General features: G+C 37.6%; 2 protein-coding genes across 6 annotated transcripts in view; both read right to left on the reverse strand.

Moving 5' to 3' along the window:
* Positions 1-1013: 1013 nt before the first annotated feature.
* Positions 1014-22757, reverse strand: LOC125999261 (spindlin-2). 3 transcript variants are annotated; one of them, XM_049767339.1, is made up of 2 exons: positions 22629-22757; positions 1014-1933 (listed from the first exon to the last, which is right to left on the reverse strand). In XM_049767339.1, the coding sequence occupies exon 2, from the start codon at positions 1929-1931 to the stop codon at positions 1155-1157; it is 777 nt and encodes a 258-aa protein (XP_049623296.1). In that variant the 5' UTR covers positions 1932-1933; positions 22629-22757; the 3' UTR covers positions 1014-1154. The 3 variants fall into 3 exon arrangements, with proteins under 3 accessions (XP_049623296.1, XP_049623295.1, XP_049623297.1); XM_049767338.1 differs by lacking the exon at positions 22629-22757 and adding an exon at positions 2586-2783; XM_049767340.1 differs by lacking the exon at positions 22629-22757 and adding an exon at positions 2430-2460.
* The window catches only part of LOC125999262 (spindlin-2-like), a 182604-nt gene continuing 180367 nt past the window's right edge, over positions 21108-23344 (reverse strand). The window contains exons 1-2 of one of the 3 annotated variants that reach the window (XM_049767341.1): positions 22629-22757; positions 21108-21976 (exon numbers count right to left, since the gene is read on the reverse strand). In XM_049767341.1, the coding sequence (XP_049623298.1) occupies positions 21198-21974 (777 nt within the window). In that variant the 5' untranslated portion in view covers positions 21975-21976; positions 22629-22757 and the 3' untranslated portion in view covers positions 21108-21197. Of the gene's footprint in view, positions 21977-22472; positions 22504-22628; positions 22758-23344 lie in introns of those variants that run through there. The other 2 variants (XM_049767343.1, XM_049767342.1) reach the window with 2 other exon arrangements.

Below are 23344 nucleotides of genomic sequence, written 5' to 3' on the forward strand. Positions count from 1 at the left end.
CCTTCAACTCCTGGCAGCTCCCTGTACTACACTTCTCTCATGCTTTAGCATGGAATTAAGGAAACCTGATATGGTAGGGAAGCACCAGTCCTCTTTCTTTGAGGGCAGAAGTTTGTTTTTTGATGGGTGGAGTAAGGAACCAGAGAGATGGTTTTGAATGGTACTTTTTCCACGACAAAACTAGAAAAACAAGGGGCAGGGAAAGACAAAGACAAAGAGTCAGTCATACATCTGAGAGATATAAATGGGTTTAACCACATCCATCTCTTCATGGAACACCAACTATCTATGCAGCACTGCACAGTGGATGGAGTTGGTTCTACAAAGACACAACTCCTAGTCCAAGTGTTCCATGCCTCTTGACCTGAAAACAAAACCACTTAGACTACCATCACAGTTATATGACAGAATTCCAATTATTTCCGGAGCATTCCATCTCTCATGGCTCCAACTCCACCAAAAGCATTATCTATATTCTGAATTCCTGTGAAAGTCCACCTTATAATTCTTTCTTCCTAGGTGTTTTTCTCCTTTCTGGTCCCTACCTCATATCAGATCCTCCCTTTAAGTATCTATTCCCAGATCTTACCCAACTCATTCTGTTCCTCTCTACTCAATTTATTCAGCTTTTCTCTAAGCCTTCTCTCTGCCTGTTAATTTACCCCTTTCCACTTTGGTGCCTCCTCCTCTTAGGTTATCCTTCCCCCTAACATTAGGAAGCCTCTCTAATTCTGGCAATCCTCAATTCTTCCTAAACTGTCACCTCACCGCCCCAACCCCACCACAGACCCAATTCTAGTTCCTTTCCCTCCCCCATCCCTAGACCAGAACTATTCCTATTTCATTCTTTCGATGACTATGTATGAGATGCTAGCTGGACAGTGTATCATGACCTGTATTTACAGCTGTTCCTGCTTCTTTTCATGTCCCCATCCACCAAACACACCCAATATTTTTAACATGACAAAGTACTTACACACAGCATGTCACAGCCACATCAATGTGGGTTTTTTCCCAGAACAAAACAATTATGCTGGCAAAGATGGTGAATTAACAGGGGCACTTAAACTTTCAATACTTTGAAAAGTAACATGTTTTGCATGTCTAGAAATTATGCATCTCCTTCCATAAATGTGGCACAGTTTATTCTACAGTTAGGATTTTTTCACCAAATCATAGACATAGATATGAAAATCATCATCAAACTTGATGAAATACACAGATGGTTTGGCTTCCACTTGGTGAATGACCATGCCGATCCGTTTGGAGCCATCTTCTTTGGTGTATTCCACATGTTTACCTATCAGGCCATCTACAACTCCTCCGGGATCCCTCTCTGCTGGAGGAGACTCGCTGGACTCTGGCATGATACGGAGGTCCCCTTCTTTATAATCATCTAGAAGTTGGTACATGTACAGGACAGGATCTTTCTCGTAGGTAATATAAAACCAGGCTTTCATGATAGGTGCTTGGGCTAAGACCATCCCCCGCCATTCATCCTTAGAACCATGCTCGCCTTCAAACATGTGTTCCACAGCTTTACCAATTATGGTATTTGCAAGATTTGCATCACTAACTTGCGATGATGCCACCCTGTTGGAAAGAATTTTAAGAGACAGAACTCTTTCATCTCTGTGGAGTTCCAGACCATAGACACAGTCAATTCCATCATATTTCACCAGGTAAAGAAAGGGATTTATAGGCACCTGATCCAGCACAGTTCCTTTCCACTGGGTGATGGGTTCATCACCTTCCTTCCATCCATGTGAAATCCTGCAGCCCACGATATTCCTGCGCGGCTGGGACGAAGGTCTACCTCTCTGCTTCTTTTGGGAGGCTTTTTTCTTGGTCATGCTTACAGACCCAGTGGACCGTCCAGCAGCAGCCCTGGTTTGTTGCCCTTCAGCCTCCTGTGCGTTGGGGGTCTTCATGCCTGCAGGAAAGAGTGGAGAAAGGAAAAAGTATTCATTGTGACACCAGGCAAAGTTATCTCAACAGCAACGTTTCTCTGTTTGCTGTGCCATCTGTGCCTAAATTTTCCCTCACAAGCCTGGCAGCAGTGATGAAATTCCTGGCTGAGTGCCTGCAGTGCTCTCTTTCCATTTAGGTCCTTTTAGGTGGTGGAGGCAGGACTTAGAGACAGTGGTGCTGACTGAGATTAGGAAGTCTGCACACAGGAGGGGGCAGGCTACCTCTTGCTTGTTTAGAGTCCACTGCCTTCACCACCACCCGCTTCTGGAGCACTCTTGCATTCCTGCAAAGCACCTTATTCCTGCAGTCTTCACAGCATGCGCTCAATTTTTCCAGCCTTGAACACGGAGGAGTGCTGCCCACATAACCCTGACTGGCCCTATTCGTTTTCTTTCTTTTATTCATTTGCCCCCCCCCCCTTTTTTTTTCGGAACTAGCGCCATAGCTACCCCGTGAACACCTTCGGTTTTTCTTGTGGCTGCCTCCTATTGCCACCTCTTTCTCTTATGGTCCACGGCACTCTCCTTTCCACCCACTCCCTCCCCATCCTCCTTCTGCCTTCCCCTTCTTTACAGCAGGAGCACACCCCACCCCCATCTCCATCCTGCGCCCACCAAAGGAGGCCTTGCCCTGCCTGGCGTCTGGTCCACCGCTCTGAATCGCGGGCTCACGTGCCCAAACCGGACACCTCGTTCTTGCCTCAGCCTTAAGCCAGTGTCCAAAGAGGATCCGCGGGCGATGAGCGAACCGGCTGATTGCGAGTGCTAGGCGTGGAGCTCGTCTAAAAGGGTGGCGGGACAGGCAAAGAGGATGGCAGCGGTGTCCCCTGCGGTGGGCTCTTGGCCCTCAGCCTCTGTGTTGTAGGCTAGGACTCTTATTACTACATAGGACTCTATTGCTGCTGCTTCTTTGGCTGCAGTCTCCTCCCTCCTGTTGTAGCGCAGCTTCCTGCCAGGGTAGAGGCCTCCCCTTCCTGCCAAACACTGCTCTCCCCTCCCTCACTGCCCACCTCCGCCCCCCATGTGCTCACCAGCATTCTAGTCCACTGCTCTAGCTTTGGAATTCTGGCATTTCTTGGTCAGCTCTTTATAGCTTATGTGTTCATTTTGTATTTCTAATTTTAGTAGTCTTTTCATTCTTAATACTTTCCTGTTTATAAATAAAATGAATTTTCTCTTAAGCAGAATAATTTGAAATACAAATTATTGGTATTGCCTTACCTCCTCATCCAATTTCTATTTAAGGTTTTTGGACTGGTCATTTTTAGATTTTAATTTTATAAATTATGTCCTTTTTCGTTTTCTTTAACTAACTGGAAAATAATTTGCTTACATAATGCTATCAAGTCAAATTCCATTTCCCAGTGCTCACAACAAAATACCAATTATTTTCTTGAATTCGTATTTTTTTTACAAAACTTGGATCATTTTGCATATGAATTTTATCCTTCTTATTTCCATTTCTAATAATTACTAACAGCATATTCTCATAATAGAAGACTTTATTCCTCGTATTTATTTAGCAAATATTTATTCAGTTTGTCCATTAAACTTCATTAAATTCCTTTTATTGTCACCATGTTTTATGTTTTCTTGTATTACTGGAATTTGGTAGCAATAGTTCCATAATCATCGTTAAAATGATTTATTTATTAGTAATGAGATCTTTGTAAAACAGGTTTGTGAATTTCAATTTTTAATTATATAGCTTTAAAATTTGGTGGAGTGGGAGTATTAGGGAGTGCAAAAATAGTTTAAATATTTTAAGAAACTCAAAATTTAGTACCATATAAATACTTTATTTATAACAAGATAAAACCCAACATGGTTAAAATGAATAAAAGACAAAAAGCAAACCAAAATCCTCAGAAAACAACAGGAACATGGTTCATAATAATCAGTAACAGAATCAGAATGGGGAAAGATTTGAATATTCACAGAGCCACTGTTTATAATACTAAATCTCTAAAAAGGACGCTGGTATCAATAAATTTTAATCAAAATATAAAGATAATATCATAATATTACTGGCCATAACATTTTTACTTATAACTTATGTAAAGCTCTATCTTCTAGAAAGAAATATTCTGATAAACATTTATGGGACATCTTATATAATTCTCATTAGCCCTTATTCTTGGAATACCTACTTTGAAGTCACAACTCCAAGTAAGAGTGTTTCTCTGGGCTTTAGACACTACTTTCTGTATCTTCACTTTCAACATATGTTCTACTGATTATTTGAGCAGTACCCTATAGCCTGGATAAATAGCCCCAAGTGATAAGTATTCATCAAACTCATATTTTCTATCTTAGATCTTTTCTCCATGACATATTTGAGTAATTGTGATGTATTACATTAATAATACTGTAGTTTTAGATAAAGATTTATTTTTGTTATGTCATTTATATTTTATTGTTTTCTTAATGGAAAAATTACTTTTGATTAATCTGTTAAAATTCCAATCCCTATGTTTTATTATAATATATATGTATGCAACTATTCCAGTAGCTCTTATTTAGATAAATTTTTAATTGAATTATTGTAAAACATACTTTTACTAAGCAGTTGAAGACTAAATTTCATCTAGGTTGATTCCAAGTCTTAACTATTAGTACTGAGTGTAGTACTGAGTGCTGAGTGCTGCAATGAATAGTGATATACACACAACTTTTTGTATGAAAGTTTTTCTCTCCTGGAAAAAGATATCCAAAAGTGGGTTGGGTGAGTTTTATGGCACCTCATCTCTGAGTTTACTGAGAACCCTCCAAACCATTTCCATGGGGGTTGTACCAGGCAGCATTCTCTCCAGCGCTGGATGTGAGTTCCTTTCTCACCACAGCCCACAAACACAGATTATGCCAGTATTTTTATATGTGCCATCCTCACTTGTGTAAGATGATATCTCATTGTTGTCTTAATTTCCCAAATGGTAAGTGATGATGATCATATTTTTCATGTGCCTGTTGGATATCTTTTGGTTTTCCTCAGAGAATTGTTTGTTCATTTCCTCTCCCAATATTTGATGATTTTTAGGTCTTGTGGAGTTAAACTTTGTGAGCACTTTGTATATCCTAGATATCCAACCTTTATCTGATGTGTTGAGTGAAAAAATATTCTCCCACCAGTTAGCTATCTTCTGGTTTTAGCCCATGTTTCTTTTGCTAAACAGAAACTATTTAAGTTGATTTAGTCCCATTTATTCAGAATTGATTCCATAGTTCTTGCCATTGGAATCCTATCATCAAAGACTTCTTTGAGGTTTAAGTCTTAGAATCTTTTGTCTATGTTTTCCTCAATGAACTTGATGTATTCTGGCCTAATGTCAAGGTCTTTAATTCATTTTGCATTGGCTTTTTTGTTTGTTTTTGGGGTCACACCCAGCAATGCTCAGGGGTTTCTCCTGGCTCTGCGCTCAGAAATCACCCTTTGAAGGCAGGGGGAATCATATGGGATGCCAGGATTTGAACCACTTTCTGTCTTGGATCAACTGTGTGAAAAGCAAATGTCCTATCTCTGTGCAATCTCTCTGGCTTGACCACTGACTTTTGGGTAAAGTGTGTGGTATTGATCAATCTTTAATTCCTTACATATAGTTATCCAATTTTTCAAATACCATTAGTTGAAGAGACTGTATCTATTTCATTTCAAGTTTTTGGCTCCTTTGTCAATGATTAATTGACCATATTCTTTCAGGGTTGTCACTGAATGTTCTATTTTGACCTATTGGTCTCAAAGTCTATCTTTGTTCCACTACAATGCTGCTAAGACCACTATGGCTTTGTAATAGGGCTTCAAGTTAGGTAATGAGATGGTTCCAAGTATCTTGTTTTTAAGTATGGAGTTGGCTATACTAGATATTTTATGGTTTCACACAAATTTTATAATTGATTGATCTAAGACCTTGAAAATGTTGTCTGAATTTGGATGGGGATTGCAATGAATCTATATGGAAGTTTAGGTAAGGTAGTGATTTTGATAATATTGATTCTTTCAATCCATGAGCTGGAACATTTTTCCATTTCCTTAGGATTACTTCAATTTGTTTCTTAAGTGCTTTGATGTTTTCATAGTATAGGTCTCATCTGTAAATATAGTTTGACTTTCTCTTTTTCAATTTGGATTCCTTTTATTTCTTTCTCTTGCCTGATTGCTATTGCAATGACTTCTAATGTGATGTTAAATAAGAGTAGAGACAATGGACATCCTTACCTAGTGCCTGACCTTAGTAAAAATGCTTTCATTTTTTGCCAGTAACAATAATTTGACTATAGGCTTTTTATAGATAGCTGTTACTATCTTAAAGAAGGTCTCTTCTACACCTATTTTGATGATGGTTTTATTCATGAATTACTGTTGGATCTTGTCAAATGCTGTCTTGGCATCAATTTTTATGACCATGAGGTTTTTAACCTATGATGTTGATTTTCGTATATATTGAACCATAATTGCATCCCTGGGGTGAAACCCAATTGGTCGTGATGTACAATCATTCAACGTGTTGTAGGATTCACTGTTTAAATTTTATTAAGAATTTTTGTGTAGGGGCCAGAGAGATAGCATGTAAGGTATTTGCCTTGCATGCAGAAAGACAGTGGTTCGAATCTTGGCATCCCATATGGTCCCCCGAGTCTGCCGAGGGCAATTTCTGAGTGTATATCCAGGAATAGACCCTGAGTATTGCAGGGTGTGACCCCAAAAATTTTTTGTATCAATATTCTATAGTGCAATTGGTCTGTAGTTTTCTTTCCTGGTAGTATTTCTGTTAGCTTTGGGAATGCGCGTAATGTTAGCTTCATAGAAGGAATTATGGAGTATTCTCTTCTCTTCGATAGTTTGGAAGAGTTTAAGAATCACTGGTAGTAACTATTCTCTGACTATTTGATAAAAACTCACCCTAAATTAATCTATTCTGGACTTTTATTATTGGGGGTATTCTTTTTTTTTTTGTTCTTGGGGATATTCTTAATTATTGTTTCATTTTCCTTACCTGTGATTGGTCTGTTTGTGTCTTCTACTTCCTCCTAGTTCAGTTTCTGGAGATTTATATATTTCCATAAGTTTTTCCATTTCTTTTGAGTTTCTAGTTTAAGAGAGTACAGTTGTTATTAATAAGCTCTCATGATGTCTTAGCTTTCTGAGAGTTCTGTTGTAATACCTCCCCTTTCATTACTGATCTGATTTATTTGAACATTTTCACTTTTACAACAGATGAGTGAATTATAATGATGTGGTACATATATACAATGGAATACTACATATCTGTAAGGAATGGTGCAATCATGCAATTTGCTGCAACCTGATGTAAATGAGCAATATTATGTTAGAAGGATAAATACAGAATAATATCATATATATGTGATTTTTTATAATAACTGCATGAAAAGTGCAATGGTTTAAATGAGAGTTGTCTCAAACACAGCTGGCCTCAGAGTATAGCAAGGAGAAGAAAAGAAATTGAGTTGGGGGAGAAGAAAAACAAATAAGAAAGGATGGGGCCCAAGGCTAATTTGTCTCAGGTGCGTGGTGGTGTTAAAAAAGTACAGAATCATGGGGCTGGAGTGGTGGCTCTAGAGGTAAGGCGTCTGCCTTGCAAGCGCTAGCCTAGGATGGATTGCAGTTTGATCCCCCAGCATCCCATATGGTCCTCCCAACCCAAGACCGATTTCTGAGCGCATAGCCAGGAGTAGCCTTATCTACATAGCCTGAGCGCCAATGGGTGAGGCCCCAAAACAAAAAGCAAACAAAGTACAGAACTTAAATACCCAGCTAAAGGCAAAAAACACTGGAATCAAGAGACCCAAACTTTAATAATCTAAACTTAAAATGTGCCTGTTATACTGATAGGTTGGGGGACAAGTAGGGTGATATCTGAAGCATTTGGAGAACATTTGTAGAGGGTTATTAACACTTTTGGTAAGATTGGCCCTGATTCATTGTATGTCTGAAATCCAACTGTAAAGGACTTTGTAAATCACAATGATTTCAATAAAATTAAATTAAATTTAAAAAATATTGAGCTTCTGTCATACAATGACCCATACTCATCTCCTTTAAAAATGCACATTTTCTGAATGGTACCGAGACCGAAATAAAAACTGATCAGACATGAATACCAAATCCAAAGTCAATGACAACAGAATAGATACCCAATCTACAACATGCTGTACAAGGTGGGGGGGAAGGTGTACTAGCATTACGGGGGTAAAGGAGGGAGATGTGGGATGCATGCTGGGAACAGGGGTGGAGGGAGGACACACTAGTGGTGGGAATGCCCCTCATTCATTGTCACTATGTGCCTCAAATATTACTGTGAAAGAATTTTCACCACAATAAAAATTGTTTTAAAAAATGCACATTTTCTACCACCAATTGGTGGTAGAAATAGCTACCTCTATGGCAGTCATTTTTCCTCTTTCTTTCAGTATCACTCTTTTTCTTATGTTTTTATTCCTTTTAGACACTGTATTTTGTAATGTACTTAAAGGGGATCATGCATGTAAGTTACCTACTTTCAGCACCCAGTTCTTATTCAGAGTAATATTTCCATCTATTATTAATATAGTGCTCCCCTCTCTGCTCTAGGAAGTGCCCTAGTACATCCCTATTCTTTGTGACAAGCTTTTTCCCATTGACCAATCCACCTGCCCCTTAGCTCTATTGTCTTTGGGTATTATTAGCATATTATCTGTTATAATATCTCACAAATGAGAATATCATTATATGTCTAGGAGCTCTAACTTCTTTGTATATTACTTTAAACACAGTAGTATACGTTATAATACAAGTTTTTTCCACAGTTACGAAGTTGTTCATGATTGAATTCTAGTCATATAGTTTACACCTTCCACCAAGGCACATTTCCCTCAACCAGTTTCCTTAATTTACCTATTACCCCCACCCTCTTCCTACATACTTCTATAGCAGACATTCTTCTTTCTCTCCCTTTCTCACTTTGTTATTTTTTCTTTAGACACTTTATTTTCTAAATATTAAAATGACTTCATTTTCTAAATATTAAAATTTTTATCATTAAATAAAAATATGATATCAATTTCAATAGATGAAATATTAAATAATTTACATATTTGTAAATATGTAACTATTTAATATTCCATTGTATAGATATACCACAGTTTCTTTTCTATAATTTTTATTGAGACCAATGTAAATTACAAGTCTTTTACAGTTGTATTTAAGGTACATAATGACAGTGAATTAGGATCATTCCCAGCACCATTGTTGATCTCCATTCTCCATAATCCCAGCATGCATCCCATACCTCCACCCTTAGCCCCCTGGACTTCTAAAGTAACAGGACCCTTTTGTGTATAGCTTGTTGTAGTTTGGGTCTCTTAATTCTATTATCATTAACTTTGGTTTTGTTATATAGGACTGATCATTTTTTATTTCCACTCAATGCTCCTGATACCCCTTGGCCCCTGGGTTCCACCCAGTTTTCCCCCTCAATTTGTAGTAAGACATAGAAATGTATGAATTTATCTGAAAGTATATGAAAATTAACCTGTTATAACCATCTAACCATCATCTGAATGAAAGATTAAATCAGCACAAAGAAGCAATGAGAGCCAGGTTAATCAAAGGATACTACTGATGCTGATATATTCTGTACAACTAGGTAGTTTTGGTCTTTGGTTTCCTAATATTTAAAGAGTGCAAATATCTTTTTCTGAATAAAATTTGGGCCTTTGCTAGATTTCCAAAAGTTCAGTTACTGTGTCATATGCTGAGCTCAAAAGAAGCTGTGGGGTTTTTTAAGACTGTCAAAATTACTTTCCAAAATGATTGAACCAATCACCATCCGAGGCAGCATTGAATAGAGGTTCATTTTTCTCCACATCCCCAACAATACTGGATATTTTTATTCCTTTTTATATGAGCCAATCTCAGTTTTGTGAAGTAATAATTTATTATGGTTTTTATTTGAATTTCTGATATTAAGTAATTATTATTTACTTTTATCATTTGTATATATCCTTTGGGGAAAGTTTGTGTTCATTTCTTTTTCTGATTATTGATGGTACTAGTTAGTTTTATTCTTGTTGAGTTTTACAGTTTTACAAATGCTTTATATGTCTTGGATATTAATTTTTTGATGTCTTTTTCTCTGATTATTGCTTATTTTGTGGTGCAGAGCCTTCTTAATTTAATACAGGTCAATTTGTTTATCTTCGCATTCGTGTGTTCTTCCAATGGCATTGATTTATTAAAGATGACTATAGATTCTGTCATAAAGTTATATATAATTATATTCAAAAATAATTCAAAAATTTTAGCATCTAGGTTTATTTGTATAAATTGTATAAAATACATTTTATTCTATGTATTTTACCTCTTTATTAATTTTTAAAGTTGCTTTATTAGATGTGAGCATGCATAAGTAATCACATTTTTATACATACAGATATACACGAATTCATAGAGTTAGTGAGAATATTAGAGCATGAATATGAGATCATCTGGGTTCAATTCTAGGCATTGACACCTATAAGTCATCCACTCTACAAATTGAACCACATCCCCAGTCTTCTCCTCCTCCTCATTTGTTGTCTTCTTTTTTCTTCTCTTCTTCTTCTTCTTCTTCTTCTTCTTCTTCTTCTTCTTCTTCTTCTTCTTCTTCTTCTTCTTCTTCTTCTTCTTCTTCTTCTTCTTCTTCTTCTTCTTCTTCTTCTTCTTCTTCTTCTTCTTCTTCTTTTCTCTTCTTTTTCTCTTCTTCCTCTTCTTCTTCCACCCCATCTTCTTCTTCCTCTTCTTCCCTTTTTTCTTCTTAATCTTCTTCCGCTTCTTCCTCTTTTTCTTCCTCCTCTTCCTCTTCTCATTCTTCGGCCAACTCCTCTTATTATTATTCTCTTCCTGGGTCTCTGGAACTTCATTGATTCATCTGTTGTTTCTTTTTCTTTTTTTGTTTTTGTTTTTGGGCCACACCCGGTGGTGCTCAGGAGTTACTCCTGGCTGTCTGCTCAGAAATAGCTCCTGGCAGGCACGGGGGACCATGTAGGACACCGGGATTCGAACCAACCACCTTAGGTCCTGGATCGGCTGCTTGCAAGGCAAACGCTGCTATGCTATCTCTTCGGGCTCTCATCTGTTGTTTCTATTGAGTTTATCAAAGACTTCTATTTTCTTCTGTTCACATTCTTTGAGTAGTTTCTCCATTGTCTGGTCATTTTCTTTAAGGCTCTTTTCCAATGTTTTCTGATATATGGAGTTGTTTTGCATCTCATCCTCTGGCTCACTGAGCCAGTCCTCAGTTGTTACTCTGCTGGAGAGGCTTTTCATTGAGATTTTCATTTCATCTAGGGAGTTTTTCAGACCTTTTATTTCAGAGTGGAGTTTTCTGAGTTCTACCTTTGTGATCTATTCAGCTCAATCTATGCTTTCTTTGAGCTCTCTGAGCATCCTCCATATTTCTACTCTAAACACCTTATCTAAAAAGATACCAAGCTGGTAGGTACTTTTTGGGTCATCAGAGCTGCTGTCTTCATTCTCTATATATGGGTTTGTCCTGCTTTGTTTCCCCGTTGCCACACATGTAGTGTGGTTTTTACTATGTGCTGTGCTGGGGTTCATGGGTTAGAAGATGTGCATGGCCTCAGAGCAAAACAGAGCTGCCGTGCTCCTCTGACTCCACCTTATTGGATGGGGCCAGTTTACCAGGTTTGAACCCTGGAGATTATGATCGATGGTGTCTTCTTGGTTGCCTCGTGCAGAAAAGCAGACAGGGAGCAAGGCAGCAGTCCTTTATAATGGCTCTCTTGTGCCCAAACACGTGGCAGGAATCAGCCCCTACCTTATTGAGTGGGGCCAGTTTACCTGGTTTGGGCCCTGGAGATTATGTTTGATGGTGTTTTTTGGTTGCCTCAGACAGAAAACCCTGTATTTCACCTCTTTATTGAGCTGAATCTCAGTTACTTGACTTTTACGATATGTAACTGTGAGTGGTATTATTTGTATTAATTTTTGTGTGTTTATTTTATAGCTTATCATGTTACTGTACAAGTCTATTGTTTCTATGATTTTTTGGTAGGGTCATGGAAATTTTCTAAATATACCATGTCTATATAGTGAGATTTCAACTTCCTCATTTCCCATCTCATCGTGCTTAATATCTATTTCTTTCCTAATTGTTAGCACAAACTTTCACTACCATATTGAATAGTAATGACAAGAGTTTCCTCTATTATCATAGAGGGAAGGCTTTCAGTTTTTCACCATTGAGTATGATGTTTGCTATGGTTGTCTACTTGTAATAATTGATTTTAACTACATGAGGACAATTCATTCCATCACAATTTTAATGAGTATTATTATCATGAATGGATGGTTGATTTTCTTAAATGTTTTTGTCTAATGATATGATAATTATTTTACAGTGCCTTGTATTTATATTATGCATTATAATGATTTATTTGCATATAACACAATATCCTTGCATCCTCAAAATAAATATGATTTGATCTTGGTATATGATATTTTAAAGACTTAGATAAAAATGATTTTTAAAGTTTGTATGAAATAACATACATGCCTGAACAAAGCAATTCTAGGAGGTAAAAGGCAAGAGCCTTTTCTTACCTCTACTTCAACTTATAAAATAAACTTGTAATAATAAATGGAGTGTGGTTATGAAATAAGAATAGACTAAAACTATAGATTCAGATTTCCTTGTATATGGACTATTACAGTTCAATAACAGAGAAAATATAAAGTGATACAAGGGAAGCCTCTTCAACAAATGGTGCTAGGAAAGCTGGTCACTCACATGCAAAAAATAACTCAGATCATTTTCTAATACTAACCACAAAACCCAAATAAAAATAGATTTAAAAATTCTATTATACCTTAATACAAAAATTACATTAATTAAAACATAGGTAGAATCACTTATGGCATTGAAGCCAGAAGTATCTTTAGTGATTCAGAACCACTGGGCAAGCAAAATTAAATAAAGATAAGCAAATATGAATATCAAACAAAGAAGTTTCAGCATGTCAAAGGAAATAATGGTCAGAATAACAAAACACTCCACAGATGGAGAATATATATTTGGAAACCATCTATTAAATAAAAGAGTAAAATATGTATAGCACTGTAGAATCTATGAAAAAAACACATCAAAAATTGAGGGAAGAGGGAGAAAAAGAACTTGATCAGAGAAGACACAATGATACACAAAAGATTTATGAGAAAACCCTCAGTATCACTTATAAGTAGGGAATGGAAAAGCAAAAAACAGTAAGATATCATCTTACACTAGTAGACCAGCATGCATCACAATGTATAAAAGTAATCAGTGTTGTCATGGATGTGGGGAAATAACACCCTCATTCACGACTGATAGGAATGTTAACTGGTCCAACTTTGTAGAAACTATATGGCTGCATCTCAAAAAACTAAGAATTTCACTTATATATGACCAAACAATTCCACTTCTAGACATCTACCCATGGGCCAAAAACTCAATTTAGAAAAATGATCTGCATGCAAATTAAGACAACAATGAAATATCTCACTCCAGAGACTAGCACACATCACAAAATCAAGAATAACTAGTACTGATGGTGGATGTGGGGATAAAGGAACTCTCATTCACTGCTGGTGGGAATGTAGACTGTTCCAGCCTTTTGGGAAAGCAATATGGATATTGCTCAAACAAAAAAAAACCCTAGGGGCCGGGCGGTGGCGCTAAAGGTAAGGTGCCTGCCTTGCCTGCGCTAGCCTTGGATGGACCGCGGTTCAATCCCCCGGTGTCCCATATAGTCCCCAAGCCAGGCGCGACTTCTGAGCGCATAGCCAGGAGTAACCCCTGAGCAACACCGGGTGTGGCCCAAAAGCCAAAAAAAAAAAAAACAAAAAAACAAAAAAACAACAACAAAAAAAAAAAACCCTAGTGGCCGGATAGATATCATGGAGGTAGGGTGTTTGCCTTGCATGCAGAAGGACAGTGGTTCGAATCCTGGCATCCCAAATGGTCCCCCCGAGCCTGTCAGGAGCGATTTCTGAGCGTAGAACCAGGAGCCTTGAGTGCTGCCGGGTGTGACCCAAAAACAAAAAAAAATTAACAAAAAAAGAAACAAAAACCCTACAAATTGAACTTTCATATGATCCAGCAATACCACTCCTTAAAATATACTCTAGAGGGATGAAACAGTGGTACAAGAGGTAAGGCTTCTGCCTTGCCAGCGCTAACCTACAATGGTACCCCATATTGTCCCCCAACCCAGGAGAGATTTCTAAGCACATAGCCAGGAGTAACCCCTGAGTGTCACCGGGTGTGGCCCCAAAACCAATATATATTTATATTTATATAATTCATATATTTCTAGTTGACTTTTAACTTTTGCTTGAAATAAGAAAATAACTATTAGGTAGCTGCTTATTATACATTCATATTATTTTAATGCATTTTTCTTTCTATCACTTGACATTATAAGTGACATGTGGAAAATTAATTTTTTTTGGTTGTTGGGCCACACCCAGTGACGCTCAAGGGTTACTCCTGGCTATGCGCTCAGAAATTACTGCTGGCTTGGGGGACCATATGGGACGCTGGGGATAGAACTGAAGTCCGTCCTGGATCAGCATTGTGAAAGGCAAACGCCCTACCGCTACGCTATCGCTCTGGCCCCATGGAAAAATTCTTGTATAATTAAGTGTATACTACTTTTGTGTAATTCTCATAACCCAAATAACACACAAGGATATGGAGACTAAAATATGAAAGCTGCCAATGGAAACAAATAGGTACACACAGGACATTTTAATATACTTTGCTTTTAGGAAAAAGTAGTAGATTGATATTGCTATAGTGAAAAGTATCTAGTTGGTATGGTTTTATAGCACTGGTCCTACATACATTTTGCATATCTTCCATGTACCCTGGCAATTTTTCCTAAGTAATGTCTAAAAAAGCACAACCAGAGTAATTAAATTGTCAGATATGGTAAGCTAGAGAATGACAAATGAATGCAATAGCTAAACAAAAGGATCATTATTTCCTTTACAAGAGCATTATTATTCTGTTTGAGATATATAATCTACAATTTTATAGGTCAAACAAGATAATTGAATTGATTGAATTGTACATTCAATATAACATAAAACCCTTGGATAGTTTAAAGCAGGGCATTATGTAAAACTTATTTTTGTTCTAGATTTTGAGTAATTCTTGGTAGTACTCATAATTTAGTTCTGGCTGTGGTCACAGATTACTCTTGATATTACTAGAAAGCCCTATTTGCCACTAAGGATCAAATCAGGGTTTATGTCATGCAATCTATAACTTTTGGACTCCAATCTGAGGAATGTCACATATTAGAGGTCAAAGAGAAAAGAAGACAAGAAAAATTTACTTCCAATCATCCAATTTAAACAGAATTAGAAACAAATTCTTTCCCAGTTAATATAGTACTGGAATAACACTCATGCCTATCCATGCTGCCAAATCATTCAGTGATGTTCCTATTCTTTCTCCATTTTTACTTTTCCATTTTTAAGCACTGGGGAGCTTTCTCACAAACATATATCTCAACTAGACATTTAAAAGGAAATATGTCATTTTACTTGTGATTTAGCGAAAGATTGTTTTCCTTGTATTTTAATCTCTTTAAAGAAAGTAGATTTTTTAGTCACTCCTGTAATTAACCAATAGATACTAACTCCAATCTCTAATATTGTTTCTTTAATGAGTAAGTAGTTTATTTTTGGAAAATCACCAGTTGATTCTTTTTAAAGACAATAAAAACAACTTAAAAATAAATCTTCTAACATGTAATCTACTATACATTATACTCAGGAATGTTTTAGAGCATACTAACTGCAAAATTTTTAAATGGTGGGTGAAATGGATGATGAAGGTCAAAAGCACTAAGTTCCAATTTTGAAATCAGTAATTTATGAACATTTAATATATGTTATGAAAAATATTACTACAGTGTTGCATATGCATAAACCTGACATACTCTGATTTTATTTAATGATTTGTTATTCAGTTTATGATACTGTAATAGAGATACACATTTGGCAGAAAAATTGCCTTTAATTTTTGTTCATGGTCTCTGCTTTCTACATGCTATTCTATAGTAACATCAGAAAAGATAAATTAATAATGGTAGCATAAATATTGTTAAATGAAGAGTATTAAAATACCAATTTCAATTCAATGCTTCATAGTTTCTTTGGGTCTGGTGATTCTCAATTGGACATATTAATTTGAGAAATTATAAACCTAATTTGATTTTCAGCCTTATAGCTATTAAAATATTTTCTATACTTTAAAATGGTATTTTCACTCGGTGATTTTTCCAAATAAAGTGCTCTATTCATGTTCAAATTAGATGAGGATAAGCAGTCATATAAGAGATGTGTAATATTTCAGTATTTTAAGATTTTCAACCTACATTGAGTTTATCAGGATGTAACCTTCTGGTAAATTGATGAAGTCCTGAATTTTGCTAAGATAATGAATATTAACATTTCTCAACATGTAAAAGAAAATATGCACTTAGTATGGTGATGGTGTTAACAGGCATTGTTGTGATAATTTAAAATATATATAATAATTTTGTATACAGAAGATAATACAACGTCATATGCTGATAATACATCTATAATATACATTTTACATTTTTATTTTGTACTTTCTACCATATAATATTCTCCCAATCATCCAACTTATATCACAATTACTTCTCTGTTCATAAGTTTGAGAGAATTGACATGTAACAAATAATTTGGGATTTACATATTTAGGAAATATGATGAATCTAGTTATATTCAATGTATAAACATTGAGTTGTAAGTTCATTTTAGACTAATTTTAGACGAAATAAGTTCATCAGGCCAGAGGCAAGTGTCCCTATTAGAAAGACCAGAAGATAAAAAAAAAAAGAAAGACCAGAAGATGTGCATCTCTGGCTTTAACTGAATTAAGAATAACTACGTATGACTTCATAATTAGGTCTATTCTTCAATCTAATATTTATCAATAATATATTCTATGCAATTATTTTTATCTCTCAAATGTTTATAAATTTGACAAGAGAAAATGTTTTTATTTGTGCTCTTAAAACTCAAAAAAACAGTGTATTAAGCACAATTTAATTCTGGAAATGAAGAATTAATCATTATAGGTATACCATAATCCTGCAATAATTCTTTAAATACAATACAAGATATGGGATGTTAATGCTGCAAAATAAAAATGTTGGGTTAATCAGCCTCACTAAACTATTATGGCCATATCAACCTATATCCTTAACAATTATGGCTTCCTATTTTGTATGTCAAAGACACACCTGAGTGGGACAAAATTCTAGATAGGCATTTTATCTTAATTTCTTCCCACCCCTGCCCATGGGGGTAATCCTATTTTCCCAATAAATACTGTGGTCCAGGCTTCTTCCTCTTGCTCCATGTGACTGAAAGGTCCCCAGGTCCATATTTCATTCCTTTTCAGCCTGGTTTGAAGTATTTCCTGTAAAGGTCATGCTACAGACCCACTTCCCCTATCCCCATGGAGTTACAGCATGTGCATTTTTTCCACAAGAAAGGAGACTTCTGGAAATCCAATTTGACACCTTGCAATTAAGTATAGTGATGAACTGGAGAAAAGGTTTGGAATTTATAACCATATCTCTTAACAGTATTGCAATAAAGTAATAAGATAAAAGAAAGCCAGAACCTCTAATACTGTCATAGGAAATAACCAACACTAATATGTGCCAAATCAATGAAAATTGCTTATACTCAACTAAAACACGCATACACATTTTAAAAGAGAAAATGAATGTAAAAAAGACAATGCTTTACTCAGAATCTATATTGCTGGGGCCCAAGCAGTAGCACAGCAATAGGGTATCTGCCTTGCACGTGGCTGACCCAGGACGAACCTATTGTTCCCCAAAGCCAGGAGCGATTTCTGAGTGCATAGCCAGGAGTAACCCTTGAGCATCACCGGGTGTGAACCAAATAAAAAAATTATATTGCTAAATAAGAGTACAGTTACAAATCATTTTAAGTATATTTTGAACAGGTTTTCTATCTAATTCTGATTCAATTGCTTTGATTTTTTTACTTCATTGCAGCTATCCTGTATTTTCAGGAGAATATGTATATCTTTTCAATTCAAAATTTCATATTCTGTAAAAATGTTTAGGGATGAAAGGCAGATGTAAACACTTTATATAGAAAAATCAGGAGATAATTTGCTGAGGGTCAGATATATGTACTTATAAAATCTGACAAGCAAGAGCAAAAATCATGGACAATTTATCTTGGGAGCTGGACTGTTTAAAGTTTATCTACAAGAAAACTATAACAATTATATTCCAAAGACAGTTTTAAAAGAGAAGGTAATTGACTTTTATATACACTATAAGACAAACCGATACAAAACAATATTGGTGTACTAATGTGTTAACAAGACTACTAGACTTGTCCCATTTGGTTACTCATTTTCAAACCTCACCAGAGTGACCTCATTCACATATAAAATAAATCATGTAGAGGTTCTACTGGATGTACACCACAGTGTGAAAATTAAACTCCACTCTGAGAATTCCAAGGCTCTAAGTTAGGTACTTCCCTCAGATTTCCAAAACCATTCTAAACTCACTTCCTCATATTCTCTACCTGGTTCACTCAGTCCAGCCATGCTTGTATCCTCATCACTCCACTCTCATGAGAGACATACTTTACTTTGCATGTCCTGGGGACTCAATCCTTGTTGTGCCTCTCCTTGACATGTTGCATTGCCACATGCACAGGATCAGTTTTCTTAATACATTCACAAGACTTTCTTCAAAGGCATGTTTTCAAATGAGGCTTCGCCTGCCCCATTTCTATCAATATTAGCCTCCTTTCATTATTTTAATAACTTAATTTACATTTTCCTTCATGACATATCAAACTGATAATATTGTATTTTCTCTTTCTCTCACACCAAAGTGAAAGCTTTCTGGGGGGTAAGACCCCATGATTCACTGCTTTTATTCATACCTGATCATGAGTGCTTGTGTCTAGAATACTGCATGTCAGCAGCCCAAACGTAGTAAGACTTGATGAGATTAAGGTAAAACAAAAAGAAAAAAGAATCAAAGGTAATCAATACAGTAACTAAACAGCTCTTCCTGGGTCGAACCCTACACTTCAGAGACAGATGACTTCAAAATCCAACAGGGCCTTTTAGTAAAAGAGGAAGGTCAACATGAAGTGAAAGTTAGGGAAGAATAATTTTGGAGTGGAATTCAACTTTAAACTCAGCTGTGTATTTCATCAGATCAATGCTGTTTATGCGTTTGTTTTGATATGGTTCACATATATGTGGAAATATATAAAAAGAAATATATATGGAAATATGCATATTGCTTTAGGAGAAACAAGAAACATAATTATTTGTAATGTGAAAGATTTCAAATGTCTAAGAAGAAATTTAAAATGTAGAAATGAGGCTGGAGTGGTAGCACAAAGATAGGGTGTTTGTCTTGCATGCAGCTGACCCAGAATGGATCCGGGTTCAATACTCAGCATCACATAAGGTCCCCAAGTTGCCCGAAGTGATTTCTGAGCACAGAGCCAGAAGTAACCCCTGAGCATCGCTGGGTGTGGTCCAAAATCCAAATAAAAAAAAATAAAATGTACAAATAGTTAAAGGCACAAAGATCAAACGAAGAGATAGCTGAAATTGCCCTGTATGCTAGTGGTTGTTGGAACAAATTTTCTCATGTTTAAAAGGAACCTAGCTCCAGCCACAAAGAGGTGGGTTCGGTTTAATTAACTTATGAGATAAATAACTACATGCCACAATTAGCAAATACGAACTGAAATCACCACCTGCCTTCAACTCCTGGCAGCTCCCTGTACTACACTTCTCTCATGCTTTAGCATGGAATTAAGGAAACCTGATATGGTAGGGAAGCACCAGTCCTCTTTCTTTGAGGGCAGAAGTTTGTTTTTTGATGGGTGGAGTAAGGAACCAGAGAGATGGTTTTGAATGGTATTTTTTCCACGACAAAACTAGAAAAACAAGGGGCAGGGAAAGACAAAGACAAAGAGTCAGTCATACATCTGAGAGATATAAATGGGTTTAACCACATCCATCTCTTCATGGAACACCAACTATCTATGCAGCAGTGCACAGTGGATGGAGTTGGTTTTACAAAGACAGAACTGCTAGTCCTAGTGTTCCATGCCTTTTGACCTGAAAACAAAACCACTTAGACTACCATCACAGTTGAATCACAGAATTCTAATTATTTTTGTTGTTGTTTTTTTTTTGTTTTTGTTTTTGGGCCACACCCGGTAATGCTCAGGGGTTACTCCTGTGGCTATGCACTCAGAAGTTGCTCCTGGCTTGGGGGACCATATGGGACGCCGGGGGATCGAACTGTGGTCCGTCCAAGGCTAGCGCAGGCAAGGCAGGCACCTTACCTCTTGCGCCACTGCCTGGCCCCAGAATTCTAATTATTTTTAGAGCATTCCATCTCTCATGGCTTGAACTCCACCAAAAATATTATCTGTATTCTGAATTCCTGTGAAAGTCCACCTTCTAATTCTTTCTTCCTAGGTGTTTTTCTCCCTTCTGGTCCCTCCCTCATGCCAGATCCTCCCTTTATATACCTTTTAGCCTTTTCCGAGATCTTACCCAACTCTCTGTTCTCTCTACTCAATTTAATCAGTTTTTCTCTAAGGCTTCAAAACTCTCTCTGCCTGTTAATCTACCCCTTTCCACTTTGGTGCCGCCTCCTTTTATGTTATCCTTCCCCCTAACACCAGGGAGCCTCTCTAATTCTGGTAATCCTCAATTCTTCCTAAACTATAACCTCACATCCACAACTACACCACAGACCCACTTCTAGTTCCTTCCCCTTCTCCCTCCCTAGACCAGAACTATTCCTATTCCATTCTTTAGAAGAATATGTATGAGATACTACCTGGACATTGTATCATGACCTGTATTTACAGCTGTTCCTGCTTCTTTTCATGTCCCCATCCACTAAACACACCCAATATTTTAACATGACAAAGTACTTACACACAGTATGTCACAGCCACATCAATTTTTTTTTAGAATAAAACAATTATGCTGGCAAAGATGATGAATTAACAGAGGCACTTAAAATTTCAATACTTTGAAAAGTAACATGTTTTGTATGTCTAGAAATTATGCATCTCCTTCCACAAATGTGGCACCGTTTATTCTACAGTTAGGATTTTTTCACCAAATCATAGACATAGATATGAAAATCATCATCAAACTTGATGAAATACACAGATGGTTTGGCTTCCACTTGGTGAATGACCATGCCGATCCGTTTGGAGCCATCTTCTTTGGTGTATTCCACATGTTTACCTATCAGGCCATCTACAACTCCTCCGGGATCCCTCTCTGCTGGAGGAGACTCGCTGGACTCTGGCATGATACGGAGGTCCCCTTCTTTATAATCATCTAGAAGTTGGTACATGTACAGGACAGGATCTTTCTCGTAGGTAATATAAAACCAAGCTTTCATGATAGGTGCTTGGGCTAAGACCATCCCCCGCCATTTATCCTTAGAACCATGCTCACCTTCAAACATGTGTTCCACAGCTTTACCAATTATGGTATTTGCAAGATTTGCATCACTAACTTGCGATGATGCCACCCTGTTGGAAAGAATTTTAAGAGACAGAACTCTTTCATCTCTGTGGAGTTCCAGACCATAGACACAGTCAATTCCATCATATTTCACCAGGTAAAGAAAGGGATTTATAGGCACCTGATCCAGCACAGTTCCTTTCCACTGGGTGATGGGTTCATCACCTTCCTTCCATCCATGTGAAATCCTGCAGCCCACGATATTCCTGCGCGGCTGGGACGAAGGTCTACCTCTCTGCTTCTTTTGGGAGGCTTTTTTCTTGGTCATGCTTACAGACCCAGTGGACCGTCCAGCAGCAGCCCTGGTTTGTTGCCCTTCAGCCTCCTGTGCGTTGGGGGTCTTCATGCCTGCAGGAAAGAGTGGAGAAAGGAAAAAGTATTCATTGTGACACCAGGCAAAGTTATCTCAACAGCAACGTTCCTCTGTTTGCTGTGCCATCTGTGCCTAAATTTTCCCTCACAAGCCTGGCAGCAGTGATGAAATTCCTGGCTGAGTGCCTGCAGTGCTCTCTTTCCATTTAGGTCCTTTTAGGTGGTGGAGGCAGGACTTAGAGACAGTGGTGCTGACTGAGATTAGGAAGTCTGCACACAGGAGGGGGCAGGCTACCTCTTGCTTGTTTAGAGTCCACTGCCTTCACCACCACCCGCTTCTGGAGCACTCTTGCATTCCTGCAAAGCACCTTATTCCTGCAGTCTTCACAGCATGCGCTCAATTTTTCCAGCCTTGAACACGGAGGAGTGCTGCCCACATAACCCTGACTGGCCCTATTCGTTTTCTTTCTTTTATTCATTTGCCCCCCCCCCCTTTTTTTTTCGGAACTAGCGCCATAGCTACCCCGTGAACACCTTCGGTTTTTCTTGTGGCTGCCTCCTATTGCCACCTCTTTCTCTTATGGTCCACGGCACTCTCCTTTCCACCCACTCCCTCCCCATCCTCCTTCTGCCTTCCCCTTCTTTACAGCAGGAGCACACCCCACCCCCATCTCCATCCTGCGCCCACCAAAGGAGGCCTTGCCCTGCCTGGCGTCTGGTCCACCGCTCTGAATCGCGGGCTCACGTGCCCAAACCGGACACCTCGTTCTTGCCTCAGCCTTAAGCCAGTGTCCAAAGAGGATCCGCGGGCGATGAGCGAACCGGCTGATTGCGAGTGCTAGGCGTGGAGCTCGTCTAAAAGGGTGGCGGGACAGGCAAAGAGGATGGCAGCGGTGTCCCCTGCGGTGGGCTCTTGGCCCTCAGCTTCTGTGTTGGATGCAAGGACTCCTCTTGCCATATTAGACTCTCCCGAGGAGCTCCAGCTTTTTTTGACTGACTGTGAGTACTGCAGCAGCTGCAGCTGCTGCAGCTGCTTTTTAAGACCCCTCCAGTCTCCTCCCTTTTAACAATACTGCAATCCCAGTTTCATTTAGTAAAAAGACTCCCTGATATTTGAAACACTGTTCAACTTGACTCCATTTTCTGCAATCACGCTAGTTTTTTATCTTCTTAAAAGAGTTTCTCTTTATGATTGTAGGCAATGTTCTTTCGCCTCTGTCATTCCCATTTCTACTCTTCCATGCTTTCTAGTTCCACTCTCATAATGTTATGTATAGATGTTTTTCATTTTTACACACATTTTACACATATTTTGCTTATGCATAAACACCATATTTCAATAGTTTGTGTTGTAATACAATACTTATAATTCCTGATATATAAATATATTTTATATGCAAATAT

This window comes from Suncus etruscus, chromosome X, assembly GCF_024139225.1.
Source record: "Suncus etruscus isolate mSunEtr1 chromosome X, mSunEtr1.pri.cur, whole genome shotgun sequence".
NCBI lineage: Eukaryota > Metazoa > Chordata > Mammalia > Eulipotyphla > Soricidae > Suncus > Suncus etruscus.